This window comes from Pyrus communis, chromosome 13, assembly GCF_963583255.1.
Source record: "Pyrus communis chromosome 13, drPyrComm1.1, whole genome shotgun sequence".
In the NCBI taxonomy this organism is placed as follows: Eukaryota; Viridiplantae; Streptophyta; class Magnoliopsida; order Rosales; family Rosaceae; genus Pyrus; species Pyrus communis.
Genome location: NC_084815.1, coordinates 25,523,504 through 25,541,995, shown reverse-complemented (window position 1 = coordinate 25,541,995; position 18,492 = coordinate 25,523,504). Strand labels below are relative to the sequence as shown.

Sequence of the window (18,492 nt, the reverse complement as noted above, 5' to 3'; positions counted from 1 at the left end):
TTTCCTTGCGTTGTAGTTCCCATTTTGCCCTTCCTTTTACTCGAAAATTCCTATCTGCCACTCAAAGTTTTATCCACTTTAAGCAGTAATATCTGAATTTCGGATCTTGTTCTACTTTATTCCGCGACTTTAGTTGTGTTGGAAGAAAAAAGTTTTAAACTTGAAAATTAATATCCAGCAAAAATAAACTTTAAATTTAATAGAAAATAAAAAGTTGTCAGCTTGATTTGGCGGAGTCCCGAACGGAGAGAGTGAAGAGCGATGATTGGAGCGCCAATGGAGACCAAGGGGATCAATGCTAACGGAGAAAGCAAGGCCAAGCCGAGCCGCAAAGCGGTAGAATCGCACTCTTTCCCTACACTTTGAAGCAATCGCAACCGTTAATTGTACATGTTTGTTTTGGATTTCCAGATAATCGAGAAGAAGAAGGCCATGGATGCACTGTTGAAAGCAGCTTCTTCCGAAAGGGACAATCTTTCCGCTTTCCCTGCCTTTCGCCGTTACCAAGCAAACGGTAGTTTTAATCTCACAGCTTATCTGTTATGCCACTTTTTTCACAATTCGTTTTGAAGATTTTGTTAATTTGCTGCAGTACCTCCCATTTTTCTGGGAATTGAAACGGAACACTGTTGCGATTTCATGTTTTTTTTATGCTTTTGGCAACATTTCCTTTTCGGGTTTTTCGATTTTTGTATGAAAGTGATGAGCTTGTGGTCCTCTCAGTGTAGATGGTTAGGAAGTTTCTTGGTGATAATGCAGTCAGTCTTGCTTTGTTTCGAGTTTAAATCCCTCGCGATTTTATTTGGAAGACAAAATTTCGTGTAATGCTTAATGCCATATTGGATGGTTAGGCCTGTCTGCATTGTTGGAATCAGGACGAGGGGACAAGCTTTCGTCTACCCTAAAGCATTACATTCAAAATCTTCTTAAGGTATTTGAAGTCGTCTGTCTGGTTTTTTTTTCCGTAACTCCATCAAATTCTGCAATGTCCAAGTGCTCTCATTTGATTTATTTACTCTTTGCGGGCAAAAGTAATTCAAGTTTTGGGAAATGATTAGGCAAATATGGAGGGGCTTTATGGATCTGAGTGGCTGGTGGAAGAGAAGGTGAAGCGCAGGGAGATAGTTGCACCTGAAGCACGATATATATTTGTACGCGAGGCTTCAAATGCAAGTGCTGGTGAAATGTTAACAATGTCAGAGCAGGAAAGGACCTCAGCTAGTTGTGAGGAGAGGGGGCCCATGGTTGGGTTTGTACATTTTCGATTTGTCATAGAGGAAGAATTGCCTGTTCTTTATGTGTATGAATTGCAGCTTGAGCCTCGCGTACAAGGGAAAGGTCTGGGGAAGTTCCTAATGCAACTAATTGAGCTAATTGCTCGCAAGGTGTTGATTATGTCCCATCGCCCATTTTAAGCATGTATTTAAAAGACAGCTGAATAAAAATCTAGTTGGAAGGAGAATGTCTGATGGCTTGACAAAATGATTCTTAAATAAACTTATCTGCATTCATTGTTTATTTTTCTTAGCGTCATCTTGGCAATTAATCTAGCATTTTCAATCTTTGTAGAACCACATGGGCGCTGTCGTTCTAACTGTCCAAAAGTCAAACTCAGTAGCCATGAATTTATATTTAAGTAAGATGAGGTAAACTTTTTGCCTGTATATAACTACTTGAAGGACTTAAAAACAATGAAACCTGTAAAAGAGTTCTTCATCCATGATGTGTCAGTTTCAGTTTTCTAGAGCGATGCTGCTGATAAAAGGAAGAGAATTAAATTTCACTTTCATGCTTACCAGCTTTTACATTTGGAAGAACTGTAGCGCCTATATACTTTTCTTTTCCATGTAGTATTAGTCATAACAATTATTCAATAGCAGATTGATGAAGTGTATTACCAATAATTTGTGGATCCTAGGAGGCATGTTTGTAAGATGCATATGTTGTTCATTTTGATGCAACTATATTAGTAACCGCTACAGAAGGCCATGTTGATTGGCTGGTTTGCTGAAAAGCTGACAGACAAGTTTTATGTTGTTGAAAACATACAATTTTGCTTCATTTTGAAGTTTAGTTCGTGATGATATCATGGTGCTTTGTTCAATAAATTTATAATGATGCTTTTTTATTTCCCTTGCATCGAATGATCAGATTTCTTTTCCTTTCAACAGATACATCATATCAACTATATCACCATCACGAGTTGATCCATTGGTAAGGGATTATTGGCAACCTATCTACAGTGGCTGAATTATGTAGAAGACTAGGACCATTTTGTTCACTATGTCTTCTTAAGAAGTCTATTGTTTGTGCAGATAGGGATTGAGAAGAGTTATGAAATTCTTTGCAAAGCGTTCAGTAATGAGGCTAAAGCTATCTTGGAGGTACGTGTCTGTTACAACCAGATCAGAATAAGCTCCATTTGTAATGGGATATAAGCATTTTCAAAGATATCCTGTTTTAAGCAAAAATACTCTGCATTGCATCTTATTTCTATTGGCTTTTGTGTCCATTTGCAGGATGGGTTTTTTGTACTTTGTTTCGTATATACATACGCACTATCATTCATCTATTTTTCTTTTTTTATCATTATGAATATCAGGAACCACTTGAGAAGGTTCATCTGGCTTAACATGATGTTAAACTCAGCGCTCCACCAAAGGGCAGAATCCAGCTATTGAGGTACCAGATAATACAATTCCAGCAGAATGCATTAACTATAATAAGTTAGTTGCTGCAATATGTTCAGTATTATTACTCTTCAACTCACAGAATCACTAGCATGCTTTTCCCACTGCTGTACAAAACCACCTGCAATCGCACAATGTAGAAAGAAACTATTGCGTTTGGTTCTTCTGATCGCAGCATAGTAATTGCAATTCGTACTCGACAATTGAAGGTATTTGCCATTAGCTAAGTTTGCTGCATGACGGTTGTGATAACATCTCATTTTATGTACAAACAAACTTATTTTGTCCCTACATGCTTCTTCATTTGTTAAGTTTACCGCTCTCTTGCATTTGCTGTTAGTGTTGGTGCACATTGATATGAAAACCTGCGGCATTCGTTTTGTTGAAACTCAAATATTGGCTGAATACCATCAACATGTGCTACTCATTTGATACTATCATGCATAGGGGAGCTTAAACCGCAATTAGCTACGTATTTTCCTTTAAATACACACCAAGTGACACTGTAATGGCAGCTTGAGAAATGAGAATTTTATTACTTTCCTTTTGTTTGGTTTGATTTTGTTTTAGATTTGAATCTTCTTGTGATCAAAGCGGAGTAATTGCAGTTTATGCTCAATAATGGAAGCTTGACCCCCATTTACATGAATATTTGTCATCGAAACATTCTTCGAAATCATTTGGCAAGCAAATAAATCTGTCCGACATAAAGCTGTGAAATCCTTTAGGAGCTCTCAGCTGTGAATTCCTTTAGGAGCTCTCAAGACCTCAGTTTCTGCCATAAAAATCGCTCGGATGGGTCTATGGTCTGATAATCTTGATTCGACTCTTTCATACTGCTTTTGCTTGAGTCCCTTACCGAACCATAGTATTCGATCACACCTACAAAACCATCACTTAGCACATTAATTAATCTGGTTTTGCAGTCGTTTCATTGATTAATGGGCAGTTTATGATGCTTAATTACCATGCCGGAGCACGCCTTTTGTATTTACTCTTCTGATCACAGCCAAAGTAAAGCCCCGAATTTGGGTAATATTTGTAGCTTGGAGCAAAGTTTATTACTCCTTCATGCCAACCTTCGAATGCACGTCCTTCCATGAGCTCCACCTTAAGCTTTAAGAAAAAATCAAAATAATTATCTATATCATTCATAAAATCTTAAACCAACAAACACTCAAGAAAGACATTCATGAAACAGGCACTCCGTTACCGTGGCGTCTTAATGAGCGTCCCGTGCTTATAACTCTGTCATGCAAAAGTCTCTCTACATAACATGGTATAATTTGTCTGAAACTCCAAGATGACGGTTGAAATGCGAGTTAAGTACCTGATCATATTCCAACAAAAGGTTCCACTTTTGCTTCTCCACAAGATATTGCGTTGTGGCATCAGGCAAGCAGATTCTGTAGTTTAGGTCTCCAAGCCAAATTACCCTACTGCACGTATATATTACTTAGTATTCAATAGTTTTAGAAACAACAAAGTAAATTAAAAATTGCTATCAAACAGCCCCTTCTGCATGCACATACGTACTCGTGATCAAGAATTTTTGTGGAGAAATTAGTGAAAGGTCCTGGAGGAAAGGTGGTTCGAGACAAAATCTCAGCGACGTCTGCATTTCTTCGTCTCTCATCGCCTTTCTTACCACCAGAAGCTAGATGGCTACACACAAAACAAAAGCTTGTTTCATGTAACCAAAATCTTACTGACACCGAACCCTACATATACGTATACGTGACAATATGTTAATTCACAATATATATGTATAGAAATTGTAGAAGTAAAAATTTAATTTGAATAATTGATCTAAATTCATTCATAATAAATTACAGTGAATGGATGATAATTATTACTTAATATTCTGTACCTTGTTCCCTAGGCAACCCATGATACCACAGCCAACACATGAGACACTGAGATGTCTTATGTATTGGCTGAGATCACTTGAAACCCAAACAGATATAAATATTCCAACCATTTGCTTACTAATGATGCATCGGAAATCATCTTCATCTTCTCCTCCTTCTTCTTCGTCTTCTGTAATCTCATTCTTCTTATCATTAAGAGCAGCTCCGATCAACGAATTCCATTTCTCACAAACTTTGCGGTTTTCGGATCGCACAACATTTCCCACATTCAGTGGTACAATTTCTTGGAACCTGAAATTCGTCAATTCATTAATTCAGAACTAGTGATCGTATTGTATGAATCAATCTGCGGTGCGTGCATGGAGACATGCACGTATGATTATATAATTACCGTATAGATAGGGAAATAAATAAGATTAATTACCCAAGGACGTAGATATTAGCAGGAGGGTTAATATTATTAGGTCGGAGCCAACCTTGTATGTCCAAATACTCTGGAGGTGAAACACCTCCAACATTCCAGGAACCCGCGAAGATCCTGATCAGATCCATGCAAAAGTAGAAAACTACGCCATCATCATGTTTTACTACAAATTAATATTCAATATATGAACTAATAGCTAGTTAGGTGAGGTATTGATATATTCATTCTTAAACCTAAGTAGACCAGCTTACCGGTACGTATTTTGAGCAGTGGAAATTATGTTGGAGTTGGAGACCATATTTGCTTGGTTATTATTTGGTCTTTCCGTAGTAGCCTCCATCTCCATGGAGTCTCCTGGATTTATATCCTCCGTGAAATTGTTGATGCAATATCTCGGAATCTTTTCTGCCATTAATCTGGATTATAGTCTAGGGTAGTGTGAATGTCCCCCCACCAAGTTCGAATAACCCTCCCTCAGAGAGAGAGAGTAGTAGTAGTCTAGACTCGACCTTCAAACATTAACTGACACACAAGTATCAACGTAAATAACAGTTAGCGAGCCAGACAAATCATTAATTTGATCAAAGAGTAGACGTGAGTTAGGCCTGTTGGCCATATAGAATAGTGTGACCGCACCTTGTACCAAGTTCAGATCCTCCTCCCGGGAGAGTAGTTGTCTTGCTTGTTTGCCTTGCATGGAGTTAGCAAGGTTTATGTATCACACTAGTGTAGCTTAGGATGAAAGATATTATAGGACTGATATTTTGGGTAGTGGAAAGGGAATGCGACCCTCAACCCCTCCCGTGAATAAAAAGTGTAAAAAGATTCCAATTTCCCAATATTTGGAAGGAGATAAGCATAATTAAGGCTGGGTGGCGAAGGAGATGATGCAAGTAAGAGACCATATTGTAATGGGATTAATTCATGATTAGTGGGAGGTGCGGGATTAATTAAAAATTGGACAATTTGCTCAAGAGAAAAATATCTCGCTCTCTGTCTCATATTTATTTAGTTGCACATGGTACCGTTTTCTAATTTGATTTATCTGTGTTTTTATGTGTTTTTTGTGTGGATAGGAGGCCTAGCTAGCTTATAGAATATTATGAGAATTAACAGTCGATGCATGGTCTAGTTTAATTCATGGTGGTTAAGTTCGAAAAATGGATGGAATCGCAGTAATTTCTTGTGACGTGTACGAGTAATATATGGGTACGTGCATGGTAGTAATTAATAATATAAAGAAGCAGTGAAATCAATTAGTTGGTTTCGACAAAAAAAAAAAAAAAAAAAAAATCAATTAGTTGGTTCGCTATAAAGATGATAATATTGTCCATTAATTTGATATATAAATGACTAAATTATTTATATGTGGATTGATTTTTATGTATATATAATCTTTAAATAATGTTATTTAAAAAAAATAGATTTTAATTCTTAAATAAGATGAAGTTTAAATAAATGTATCATATAAAATTGAACATTGTCCCTAGACTCTACTAAATGTGACCGTATACTTTTAATGTCATTTTTTTCTTTTATAATTTCTTGGTGTTCTTGAATTAAAGTTTTTTTATGAAAAATATTGTAGGATTTTAATACTTGTTTGAAATCGTCATTTAGTACTACGGTCTAGTGATATTTCTCTTTACTTGTAAGTGAGAAGTCTTAGATTCAATTCTCGCTAAAGGAAAATTTAAACCACATTATTATGGCTAGCCAAGTGTGAAGCTTAGCACTCGCCCACTCCCCTTAATGTAGGTATTATTGTTTGTTCAAAAAAAAAAGTACTCATTTAAAATCCAGATGAATTTTCATTTGTTTCGTTAATAAAAAGGAACGATTGGATGGACGGCAAAAGAGCTAAGATAACTACTACGCAATCAGATTAGCTAGTTAATTAATTAGTTTTTTAGTTAATCAAATCAAATAACAAAAAATATAGTCATTGGTCAAGCTAGTTAGTATAGTATTGGGTTAAGTAGACTGCAATATATATATATATATATATATATATATATATATATATATATAAAGTTGGGGCTTTTAGATCCAGGTCCAAAAACATAGATGATTTTTAGGAGTGAGTCCAATTACTTAATTATATGTATTTATTTTTTTAATGCTCATTTTATATTTTCTAAAAATATTAAAAATCAATTAAAATCTTCTAATATCATGAATTTTCAACCCCAAAAAATATAATTAATATCTTATAACAAAAAAAATAATATATTGACATAAATCTATCTGCAAATCATTATACCCTAACTCAAGTAGCAAATATATGAATGTATATCATACCTATAAGTAAGATATGAAACTTAACTAAAAGGTAGAAAAAAACATAATATATCTACAAGCAAGACACATGAATCTTACTTGATTATAAAAAATAATCTATCATATAGGTAGATAAATATAATTAACCTGTGATATAGGTTGATTATAAAAATAAAAAATAAAATCTATAAATGGGGTTTAAAACGGGATAAAGAACAAGAAAGAACAAAAAAAAAAAATCACAGAGATAATTAGGAAGAAATTTTATTTTTATAATAAATCTTATCATTTAAGAGATAATTATTGATAATAAAATAATAATATTTAAAGAATTGGATTTATTTTAATTAGATTATTCCTACTATTGGCTCAAAAAATTGAACCTATATCAAATTTCTCATATAAAGTTATACCCTTCCTCCTCCTAGTGCTAGTGCTAGTGTGCCCAATTGCTTGCCTTTTGGAGCTGAATATATAGTCTACACGCGACCGTCCAACCCCACTACCATTTCTTCTTGTTTCTATATTGCGTGTATCACAAACGATTGGTTGGTTTTTATCATGGTGGCAAATTTAATATGTATTTAAATACTGGAAATATTAATTATTCATAAACATATACAGATTAGTTGAATTGATTAATTATATATGCGTTTTATCTGTTCCTTTGCAATGGCTTTCAACCTCAATGTCAGTTGGCGTTTTGTCTGTTGTCCCAATTGAGAGAGGCAACAAAATCTTGATGGGATGAGGATTGAGGATGACAGGTTCATTGAAAAAGAATGAGAACAAATAAAGCCTATGAATTAACAATGGGTGTTGTCTGCATAATATATAACAATTTAACTGCAGATTTCAACATTATCTTTTTCTAATAAAGTTCATGGACAAATTGTACCCAACACTTTTTCATTATAATTTTCAAAGGAGCACTAGAGAGCATATAATTTGAAAAAGAAGTAAATATAATATACATGAAGCTTATTAAGTAATTCCTTTTAATGTTCATTGTTCATGCAGAGAGTTATTGACAACATATTGAGAATCATATATCGTAAGAATATATATTATATCTACACCTACACCTATATATGAATCTCATAAAATCTTAAACCGCTATATTCGTATAGCAGACGAGCTTCATATATATATATATATATATATATATATATATATATATATATATATATATATATATATATATATATCAAGCATCACGCTCAACTATCCATGTAGGGGTTTAGGAGAGACTGGATAGTGCCATTTATATTGACCATTTCATGACCACATATCGTGTATCCCATGAAACGGAATCCCGTCTAAAAAGCTAAGTACATAAATATTCATATATATATATATATATATATATATATAGGAGAAGCTCCATATATAACATGTATTCATTTCACGTTTTACTATTCATTTAGTGAGTCATAATAGTGTCATTCTATTAACCGTTTCGTGATCACATATTGTTTAATGTTGAATATGATTGACATTTCTAAATATTATTTATGTTGTCCCATGTTAAAAGTACTAAATGATTAATATGTAGTGACGAAACAATCAATACGAGGGCACTATCAATCCTATTCCATGTACAGTGGATGGGATATTATATATATTGTATTGGTCTTTCGGTTATCATAGACAGATAGGTTAATATAATCCAAGAGGGTGGCCGTGAAAGCGTACAAATGAGCAGTTCATAACGGGAATAAAACGGAAATTAGAAAACAACAGTTTCCACTAGAAGTGTAGAACGTAAGCCACTTTCGTAAAACGAATATCTCTACGGTCGCCTACTTGTATTGCTCAGCTCACTGCGGCATTTGCAACATCAGATTATGTTAATTAATGAAACATCAGAATAATCTTAATTCCTTCATTTCTTTCACTCGATTAATTATCATATAATTGTCCGTGTTTCCTCCATGTAAAAGCGTGGTTAATTATTCTTCTTTAACTTTAATTTATCATACGCTAAAGCGAATTAACGTCCACAAAACTCCAAAAAAATTATAAAAATTTCTTTGATCGCAGGTTCATAAATCATCCTTCACCACCTTGACAAATAATTGACAATATTGTTGAGAGTATCGATTCCACATCGGAGAAATAAAAGAAGTATGTGTTTATAAGTAATTGAATTACTCTCTGTATTGCCAATTGGTTTCTTTTTATGGTATCAAAGCCGGTTGCCCCTTATGTGAAACTCAACGGCTATACGTGCTCCACGTCACTCAATTTGTATTTTCCTAGAAATGAGAGACCTTGCATGTGCTTATAAGTAATTAACTACTTCTTACATTGCTCTTGGTTTTATGGTAGAACGTCAACTTTTTTCCTTGTTTGTAAACCTCTATCGAAATCGGAAGTTAAAAAAATACACGAGTTTTCCTTCACCTGTTAAAACTAGGTAAAGAAAACAACAGAAAATATATACTTACGATTACTGTGGGGAGTTTGCTATCGGGTGAGCCAGGAATTCTGTTTGAAATGTGGAAAACCCACCGGCTTAAATTCTTCAGCAGGCAAGTTTTCAAGCAACATATGGATTAGGAGATGAAGCATTTTACAATTGCAGATGATCTTTCCAATACCGAACAAGAAAACAATGTCACGATGCTTCAAGTTTCAATATAATACGCTGAGTTTTTATCCAGCCACATCAATTTTGGTTTTTCTATCTCCTGCTTCCACAAAAATGGTCATTCGTATCGAACGATCCATTTTCTTTTTGTCCCATGACTTATCAATCTTTATCTCCCACTGTTGCACTGCCTAGCTGCTTCATATTCTACGATTCAACCACTCAATGATGCCCTTCGTAATGGCTTCTCGCTCTGGCTCAAAGAGAAGGTCATGTAACAACCCGTCAAACAGTTTGATGGTTTTGTCAGTTGAGGAGCCTTCATCGTACAGTTTCTGGGAGGCCTCAGGGTCAGTAACAGTATCAGCTGTGCCGTGGAGAACAAAGAAGGGGACCCTCAATTTGGTTAGGTTCTGCTGCAAGTAGGATGTGATTCGGAGAATCTCATAACCAGTCCTTACGCGGATGGATCCAGTGTACACTAGAGGGTCCGAATACTTGGCAACTAGAGCCGCTGGGTCACGAGAGACAGGCATGCCCTTTTTATTTGCTGCACTGATTTGGTATCTTGGCAGCAAAAATGAGAGCAATGGAGCAATTACCTGGCATGATAAACGGAGGAAAGCGTGTAGGGGGTTAGGGTTTAGGGTGCATTCGAAAACTTGTAATTGAGTATATAATATATTCAAGAGTGCATAAAAATTAGTTGTAACAAAAGCTGGTTTTCTGACCACAAATATTGGATGCGCAGGCTGAACCCCAACTGCTGGTGATGTGAGCACTACACCGTCTATGCGGGACTCAAATTTTGGGTCAAGCATTACCTAAAATCATTTTTGCGATATAGAGTAAGCTCAGATTAAATTCCAGGCCAATGAAGCTAATGAATAGATAGAAGACAACAAAACTGTGACTACGAAAAAGTCATTCATGCAATTCCAAGAAAATAAAGACTTCCGACAACCCATACCTTAAGGACAATGGCTGCACCTGTGGAATGCCCAAAACAGAAACACGGTAGGCCAGGATTTTCAGCTAAAACCTTTTCGAGAAATAATTTCTGCATAAAAATAAAAGAGCGAAGAACATATGTAAACGTTTAATCAAAGCAGAGTTCCTAGGTTTTTCAGGTGAATTAAGAACCGGATTCAATTGTTAATTAGCCTTGAAACTTACCATATCAGTAACAGCATAATCGAGAGAAGGAACATATGCATGAAGCCCATCACTCCCACCATGACCTAAGACAGATAAATCAACGAGAACAATTATATGAGATATATAAACAATTAACTACTAAATCAGAAGATTTAGAGATTTAGTGCAAGTAACAGGGATGGAGTAACCCAAGGTCCACAATTTATGACTTATCCTTTGACACAAAGAAAACTCGAGATACTATTTTTTTTATTGCTGTGTTAAACAAAAAAAAAGCAGAGACTCTTCCTTCAAATCATAATAAGACTTGAACCCCCGACAACATATAGCCATTACACACCAGAAAACAATCCAAAAGCATCTTAAACAAGAAACAAAGTACAGAGAAAATAGAACTAATGACATTCAGTCCCAATTAGAAGCCTAGAAATTGCAAAGGTTTCCAAATGAATTTCGAGTCAAACGCAAGAAAGTTTTAATCTTAATCCAATTCTGATAAATACAACTGGAAGGACACCCCACCATACACGGTGGCACACTTTAGACTGGATGCTTGTGTTGGGATGTAACTAAGTTCAACTTTAGCTTAAACCATTCTAAATATTTTTCACTCGATAGAAGCATCAGAAGCGTAACTTATGAGAAACATACAAGGTTAGACCCAAACATACAAGCTTACTTATAAAGGGAGCTTCAAAGGTTTACTTTTTCACACCAATGGGCGTCCTAATTACTCAATTCCCGCAACATCCAAATATATATGCATTGTTGAAGAGAGTGATCTCTAGGCTATGCAAACCGTAATTAAATAAAAAAAGAAGAATGCCTCTAATACAAGTGTGAGATTTTAAATTTTTGAGAGACATCTTCCCCCTTATCTAAAAAGTTAAGGCTCTTCCCCTTCCACAGCAAATATAAAAGTAATCTTTCAGCCATTTTCTTAAGCGTTGCATTATATAGATCAATCTCGTATTTCAATCTGTTGTATAGCATCCAAAATGCTTGCCTAGAAACTTGGTCATTATGACACAAGATGAGACAAGCTTGTGGCATAAACAATATGCACAATTACAAACAAAAAGAAATGTTGATAGGAAACTAGTGAGTGCACGCAAACATTAAAATTAGGTCAGTACACAACTACACATTGATAATGACATACACAGGAAACTGTCATTAATTGGCTTAGACTTTAGGTATCATTTTTTAGAACGAAAACAGAAACCATTTAGACTAGTTAGAAGTTTAAATGCAATGGTAAAGGGTCAAAATGGTGTTGACTTACCAATCCAATCCATTCCGTAAACCTTAAATCCATTAGCATTCAGTTGCTTTGCAAAGTAGTCGTATCTTCCACTGGTGAAATTGTACAAATGTCTTAATAGATATATCAAGGCCCTTAACCTTATAATCAGCTGAAATAGCATTTAAGTGAGAATTATGTAGAAATGACAAACCTGTGTTCATTCAGACCATGCATAAGAATGACTACGCCCCTGCAAAGTGTACATATTAGAAACTTACAACTTGGACTCCATGACTTTGCAAACAAAACTGTGGATAAAGTATATACGTGTTTGAATATAAAACCCAAATAATATAACAGTCTAATAACATAACTTGTCAGATATATGATAGGAGAAGGTTACTCTTCTTTAGCAATTATTCCAACTTACATATTCGCAGCAACGGAAATGTTCTCCTACCAATTAGTATGTCATGTTACAAGAATAGGGTTCAGGGTATGGACTATGTAAGTTAACAGAAACTTCTGATAAAACCAGGCACTGCTTAGAGGATCTGTCGTCAAGAACAGCTTAATTGCCCTGATGTTTCATGGCATTATCATTCAACATTTTAATAGAATAGCCCACATACAAGAGTTTCTAAGTGGTGAACCTTAGCTAAAATGATTCATCAGAAATTTGTGTAAAGTCCACTGTGGAACCGACCACAAGAAAATTTGCCTGACTTTCCCACACACTATCAATTTTAAAACTGGTTACACCATCTGTAGCTACTCTTAATAGATTTCCGAAAAATAGGCAATGCCCTAAATGGTCTCAGCAATATGATACAACTTATTATGCCAGTAAGCAGAGGAGTGGAAAATGAACAAGATGTGCATTTTCCGTAAATCCAGGTGCACTGCACAATCATTGAAATTATCATGTGGGTCTAAGGACAAGAGATTAGAGATGGGACCTCAAGAAAGCGAAGGATCCTCATGAAAGCAATATTTGGCTAACAAACAACCACAAAAAGATTGCCAATTTTACTCGGGTATTGCAATCCTTGAGCACCGGTCCTTATCAGTATGGTATGCGTAAGTAATACGCAGTTTCTAATGGAAGGTTGATACTGATGGTACAAGCATATGTTAGAATATGCATGACTATTAGCATACTTAGTGAACACAAACTGACAAAGTAATGAAATTATTTAACATGAACCTAACTACTTCAAAACGACGACGATGTAATCAAGAAGATAAACACATATGTCCAAACTGTTCATTCATTAAACTAGATTAACAATGCCACTTTTCGAGCACCAAAATCCGACGATAATAGATTACTCCTTGAAAAACGAGGTGTAGTCAACCTTAATTAAGATTGAAAAGAAAAAAGATTAAAACTTTCAATCCCAGATAGCATATTTCTTCTGCATTTAGATTGCCGCCGGAAATCTCATCATTTTCTTCAAGAAGTAATGAAAAATTCACACCTTTTTGCAGTAATTCAAAATAAACAATCTAATCCAATCCAATGCAATCCAGTCCAATCCAAGGGGATAATATAATACAGAGGCATTTGATTTACCTGATGTTAACGGAAACGGGAGTCCAACTTTGCGTGAAGAGAGTTTCACCTCTCGCAGTCGCAAAGAGCGAATATCGCCGGACCGAATTCACATCATCATCTTGTACAACTCTTAGCTTCGCTAACGCTCTCCTCGCCGCCACCTCCATGTCCACCGGCAACGACGAGCTGCTCTTCCAGGGAACAATCGTTGTTGGCACCCGGACCACCGGCCCCCTAGGCTGCCTCTCGTCCTTGGCCGACTTCTCCGCCAAGACCGGCGAAGCCGCCGCCGCAGACGACGACGGCGCTCGCTTGCGGCCGCGAAATGGGAGCAGGAGGAGCAGGAAGAAGGCGTTAATCAGCATCATCAGACTCCGCAGCAACCGCAGCGAGAGGAGGGCGTTTATGCGGCCGCTCGCTCCAGAAGTCAGCATCAACGACGACGACGACAAATCGCTGCCTCTCTCCGTCGCCATTTTCTGCTGCTTCTTCGGCGGTGGTCTTGTGGGTTGAAAGAACAATGCTGATGACGCCGGCGGCGGTGGAGATAATGACTTGAAATGGAATTGGAGCTCCCCCAATCCAATCAACGGCCGGATTGGTTGTTTCCTGTTGAGGTTGTTGTTTGGCTCCTTCTTCTTCTCCCCATGAAAAAACAGAATTCTACTATCTATAATCCCTGCTTTTCCCAAACAGATCATAAAAAAATTGTGCGTTTTTTACTCAATTCTCGGTGGGAAAAAGTGCTTTTTTTGCCAATTTTAGACCTCGCAAGCTGCTTTTCTCTAATCTCACAAAAATCGCTAATTATCCAAAATTAAAAATAAAAATAAAAATGTTTGAAAAGAATCGGGAAAAATGGACAGCAAAAATATAGGTGGATTCAAAGCCAGCCACTTGCCACAGCGCAGGAGAAGGCGGGCGGCTTAAATTAGAATTTTAATTAATTTAATTTAATTTAATTTTTGAGTTTTCGAGTTTTCGAGTGTTTTCGGAATTGGAAACTGAAATTTCGAGAGACGGTCCATTTTCAAGTTTCCGTTTTTGGGATTTTTTTCTGAGGAGAGAAGCAACCACCAGCTCTCACTGGTTGGCGCCCTAATCCAATCTGTTTCCCGGGTTTTTCTCGCTCCGACGCGTGTCCTTGCGCTGTAATATTATACTTTTTTTAACATTATATCTAACACGTGCCGCGCGGTGAGTGAAGTTGTGTCGGATGTGCGCTGATATGGAAGGGATGAGATCCTCTCTGAATCTTTTCTTCCAAAGCCTGCGAATTAAATGATTCGGAACTTTAAAATTTGATTCAACAATTCTTGAAATTTTATCGTTAGATTAAATTTCAAAAATCTAAATCACTTGATTCACAAACTTTTGAGGAGGAGGGATCTCTTTCCGATATGGAAGATAGGAAGTGTAGAGTTTTGGTTTGAAGTGGTCGCAGGAACACGTGGAGTGGTGCCATCAAATTTGTTTACGTTCTCCCGTGCTACATGGCGACGGCTTTAGGGGAAGGAAGGATCGTGGTTGAGTTGAGTCTGTCAAGTGTTGACACGTGTAAAGCGTCAGCTCCTGGTTTGGAGATTGGAACTAGTGGAGCTGGTTTGGACCCTACTATTCACTGGGCCGAATATGATATTTTTAGGGGTGTACTATCGACCCACATCCCATTTTATTTCTTACGTACTCTTTGATAATTTTTGTCCGTTGATCTTCTTCGATTCATCTGATATGACGGTCAAAAATTAAAAGGTGTGTGAGAAGTAAAATGGGGTGTGTGGATATCACATCCCTATTTTTAAAGGAGGTTTAACAAAACACTTCCGGTACTGTTCACTTTTAACGAAAAATCTCATTTATATATTTTCCTGATACTATTCACTATAGCTTTAAAAAGAATTTTTCATTAAAAGGAAAGTTTTTTTAGACTTTTCATTAATTTTCCTTTTTTTTAAAGAAAATTGGGCCGATGGCAAATGCATTCATTCAAACTACACCCAACCCAAAACGATGATTTCTAACAGGTCTTAGATCAACTCTATCCCTGTCTTAATACCGATAAATTTAGACATTTACCTTGGAAAATGGGTTTCCGATGGGCAAAATATTGGCCCAAGAAATAGGCCTAGAGATTGGCCCCGCCAAAACAATGAGACCCACAAGTGCGTGTGGGATTCGGATGTAAAATGGCAAGAAAATGAGGAAATTCTTATGTGTGCGGTTCTTTTATTAGTCCTAACTAATTCAAATTATCTTGACCGTTAAATATGTCATATAACATTTGTGGGGTTACATGATGACATTCTTGTTAATAGGCTTGGCAATTTCTTGTATGCTCCGTTAATTCGATAAACGACATAAAAATAACAGGTTATAGATCAACCTGTTAATAAGTCAAGTCGTTATTAAGTCACCCGTTAACAAATCTAAAATACGTCTTGTTACAATGAGGTTACTATCCAACGTTAAATACTTCTTGTTACAATGAGTATGTCTTGTTAAGTATATATAGACGCAAGATATGAGTGGACATCATGGAATAACACAAAATCATAATCCACTATTGTGCCCATAATCTTCACATGAAGTCTATTACGTGACGTTTAGTTTCAACAAGATTCAACATCTTAATTACAAGAAACGTGAGGTTAAATTATAATCCTCAAAGTACTATCCAACATTAAATAAAGGTTACATAATAATATTAATTGTTACTACACTAATGACGTTGGCTGTTACAGCGTGAATGTTTTTGTCATAGTATAAATGTAAGATACGTGAATAGACATATAAACTAATCATATTTTAATTAGGATCAGAAAATGGGTCATGGTGCAATCCACAATGGTAACATCATTTTAGTCACGTACGGTACCAAGCGAAGTAGAATCAACAGCCCCTAAAAGCAGATTAATAGTCGATTATACCTGAAATCTAAGATTTGGTTAAGGGCCGGGCAAACACAACTTTTCTGCATGAAGGAATGATGCTAGATAAGTAGATATAAATGCATGCCGGCATGCTTGTTAAATTTGTCAATCAATATTCCCCCACCTCTTAAAATAATATAAAACTAACAGAAAAAGTGCTTTTAATTAGCTTTTCTGAGAGGCAAATCAGGCTCCAAATCTAACAAATCAACGTACTAAATAAAGACAGAGAGAGATATTTCAAAGTCAAGGTTTCACAACCTAATCACTTAAAAGTGATCCCATTTAAAAGGGACGATGGGAAAAGGTTCCTTGGAAAATGTAACTTGTTCCGAAAGAGAGCGAGCAAAAGAGGGAATATTAATCCAGCAGATAATGCACCACTAAAACTGATTCCATCTCTTTTCTTTCTGCTTTTAACTTTTGATTCAATTCATGCTTCTACGCAATGGCAAAACATCATACATCAACATCACTAATTATATAGCAACTTTAACCTAATTTTTTATTGAATAATATGTTTTTATTAAACATCGCATGAGAGATAGTAAAAGCTACTTCCAAAACCATGTTTAAAAGAACATGTTATACATACACCAGCATATATAACGAATTATAAAAAACAGAGCCTTCCAAGAAAAAGACGTCAGGCTTGAAGACGTGCATGGCAACTCCTACATATATACATATTTCGTATTTGTGTCGAGATGTGTTTTTTTGCTTCTTTCTTTTTTTAAGAGCATAATTCAGCAGTAGTAGCCAGGCAATTTTAAATTCATAAGCTAGAGTTATGTTCTTTTACGTGAAGCTGAACTCCATAAGCTTGGATTCTTGAGGTTTCATCATTTGATTCTATAAAACTCTGCGACTGAAAACATTAGCTTAATTATTATTAAGTTGATAAACTTGCCTAAAACTTTTGACAAGAAATGTGATAATTAAATAGTAAAGAGGGTACATGGTAACATAAAAAAGGTGTTTTTGTTATATCACGCCCACTGTCGAAATCCCTATCAAACTTGTACTTCATATTTCCCCCCCTAAATTTTAGTTCTAAAAAATTAGGGGAATTTCAGCAGTTTGCTCTAGATTTTTCTGTAGTTTGATGAACTATAGGGTGGAAGAGAGTCAGATAGAAAGGTAAAAGTATAAGCTAGGGGAGAAAGTTTCAAACCCAAAAATTTTCAAATTCTAATATTTTTGAAAAACTGGAATGGAAAGGGGAATGCATTCATAGATTCCAACAATTCTGAAATTTTTTGAAGTGTTTTGAACTTATCCGATCAAAAAATTTCTAATTTTTTATAGTTATTTATTAAAACTTATATACTTTGTAATCATCTTTTGTATTTCATCGTTAATTTCGGTCTTTTTGGATGCATTTTGTTCATTTTTTTTTTGGTAATCAAAATGAATTTGATATATGCATAAGTAAATATCAAATATTAAGAGAGAACAATAAATTTCATGTATTGGATTATATTATGAAATTTTTTAGATTACATTGCCTCCAAAAATTACAAAAAATTGTGATCCGCTTTGATTCCAAAATTTTGGAATAAAAATTGGAAACCTTGTTTCCGATATGATCCGTTCGAAAATAACCCCCAAGTGTAATGGAGCTTGTGGACTTATGTGTGTAACTATAAGCTTGCAGTTCATAACTCAAATTAATTTCCAGTTTTTCGATACGTATAATGTAAGTAGAGACACATACATGATTGCTAGATTGCTAGATCACT

At 35.7% G+C, this 18,492-nt stretch overlaps 3 protein-coding genes across 4 annotated transcripts; 1 reads left to right on the top strand and 2 right to left on the bottom strand.

The window, feature by feature from the left end:
* The first annotated feature begins 138 nt into the window (after positions 1-138).
* Positions 139-3,212, top strand: LOC137713029 (uncharacterized). 2 transcript variants are annotated; one of them, XR_011065269.1, is made up of 9 exons: positions 139-336; positions 412-514; positions 852-931; positions 1,059-1,385; positions 1,570-1,646; positions 2,172-2,214; positions 2,316-2,384; positions 2,603-2,682; positions 2,773-3,212. XR_011065269.1 is itself a non-coding variant. In XM_068452257.1 (8 exons), exons 1-8 carry the CDS (start codon positions 262-264, stop codon positions 2,630-2,632), a joined length of 804 nt encoding a protein of 267 aa, XP_068308358.1. In that variant the 5' UTR covers positions 139-261; the 3' UTR covers positions 2,633-3,209. The 2 variants fall into 2 exon arrangements, 1 of the variants encoding a protein (XP_068308358.1); XM_068452257.1 differs by having other exon boundaries at positions 2,603-3,209.
* Positions 3,213-3,345: 133 nt separating this feature from the next.
* Positions 3,346-5,397, bottom strand: LOC137713028 (type IV inositol polyphosphate 5-phosphatase 9-like). The gene is made up of 7 exons (XM_068452256.1): positions 5,237-5,397; positions 4,986-5,099; positions 4,561-4,852; positions 4,227-4,411; positions 4,021-4,129; positions 3,658-3,806; positions 3,346-3,572 (listed from the first exon to the last, which is right to left on the bottom strand). Exons 1-7 carry the CDS (start codon positions 5,395-5,397, stop codon positions 3,425-3,427), a joined length of 1,158 nt encoding a protein of 385 aa, XP_068308357.1. The 3' UTR covers positions 3,346-3,424.
* Positions 5,398-9,510: 4,113 nt separating this feature from the next.
* LOC137713094 (uncharacterized) lies at positions 9,511-14,872 on the bottom strand. The gene is made up of 7 exons (XM_068452348.1): positions 13,839-14,872; positions 12,474-12,512; positions 12,302-12,372; positions 11,035-11,099; positions 10,829-10,918; positions 10,590-10,682; positions 9,511-10,460 (listed from the first exon to the last, which is right to left on the bottom strand). Exons 1-7 carry the CDS (start codon positions 14,519-14,521, stop codon positions 10,059-10,061), a joined length of 1,443 nt encoding a protein of 480 aa, XP_068308449.1. The 5' UTR covers positions 14,522-14,872; the 3' UTR covers positions 9,511-10,058.
* Between the last annotated feature and the right edge of the window lie 3,620 nt (positions 14,873-18,492).

Coding starts and splice junctions, on each gene's coding strand:
- LOC137713029 (XM_068452257.1), top strand. CDS start 262: ATGATTGGAGCGCCAATGGAGACCAAGGGGATCAATGCTAACGGAGAA. Junction 515..851: donor TCGCCGTTACCAAGCAAACG/GTAGTTTTAATC, acceptor TTGGATGGTTAG/GCCTGTCTGCATTGTTGGAA. Junction 1,386..1,569: donor TTGAGCTAATTGCTCGCAAG/GTGTTGATTATG, acceptor CAATCTTTGTAG/AACCACATGGGCGCTGTCGT.
- LOC137713028 (XM_068452256.1), bottom strand. CDS start 5,397: ATGGCAGAAAAGATTCCGAGATATTGCATCAACAATTTCACGGAGGAT. Junction 4,412..4,560: donor TGGGTTGCCTAGGGAACAAG/GTACAGAATATT, acceptor ACGTATATGTAG/GGTTCGGTGTCAGTAAGATT. Junction 3,807..4,020: donor TTTTGTTGGAATATGATCAG/GTACTTAACTCG, acceptor TTTTTCTTAAAG/CTTAAGGTGGAGCTCATGGA.
- LOC137713094 (XM_068452348.1), bottom strand. CDS start 14,521: ATGATCTGTTTGGGAAAAGCAGGGATTATAGATAGTAGAATTCTGTTT. Junction 10,919..11,034: donor ATTATGCTGTTACTGATATG/GTAAGTTTCAAG, acceptor ATTTTTATGCAG/AAATTATTTCTCGAAAAGGT. Junction 10,683..10,828: donor GTGCAGCCATTGTCCTTAAG/GTATGGGTTGTC, acceptor AAATGATTTTAG/GTAATGCTTGACCCAAAATT.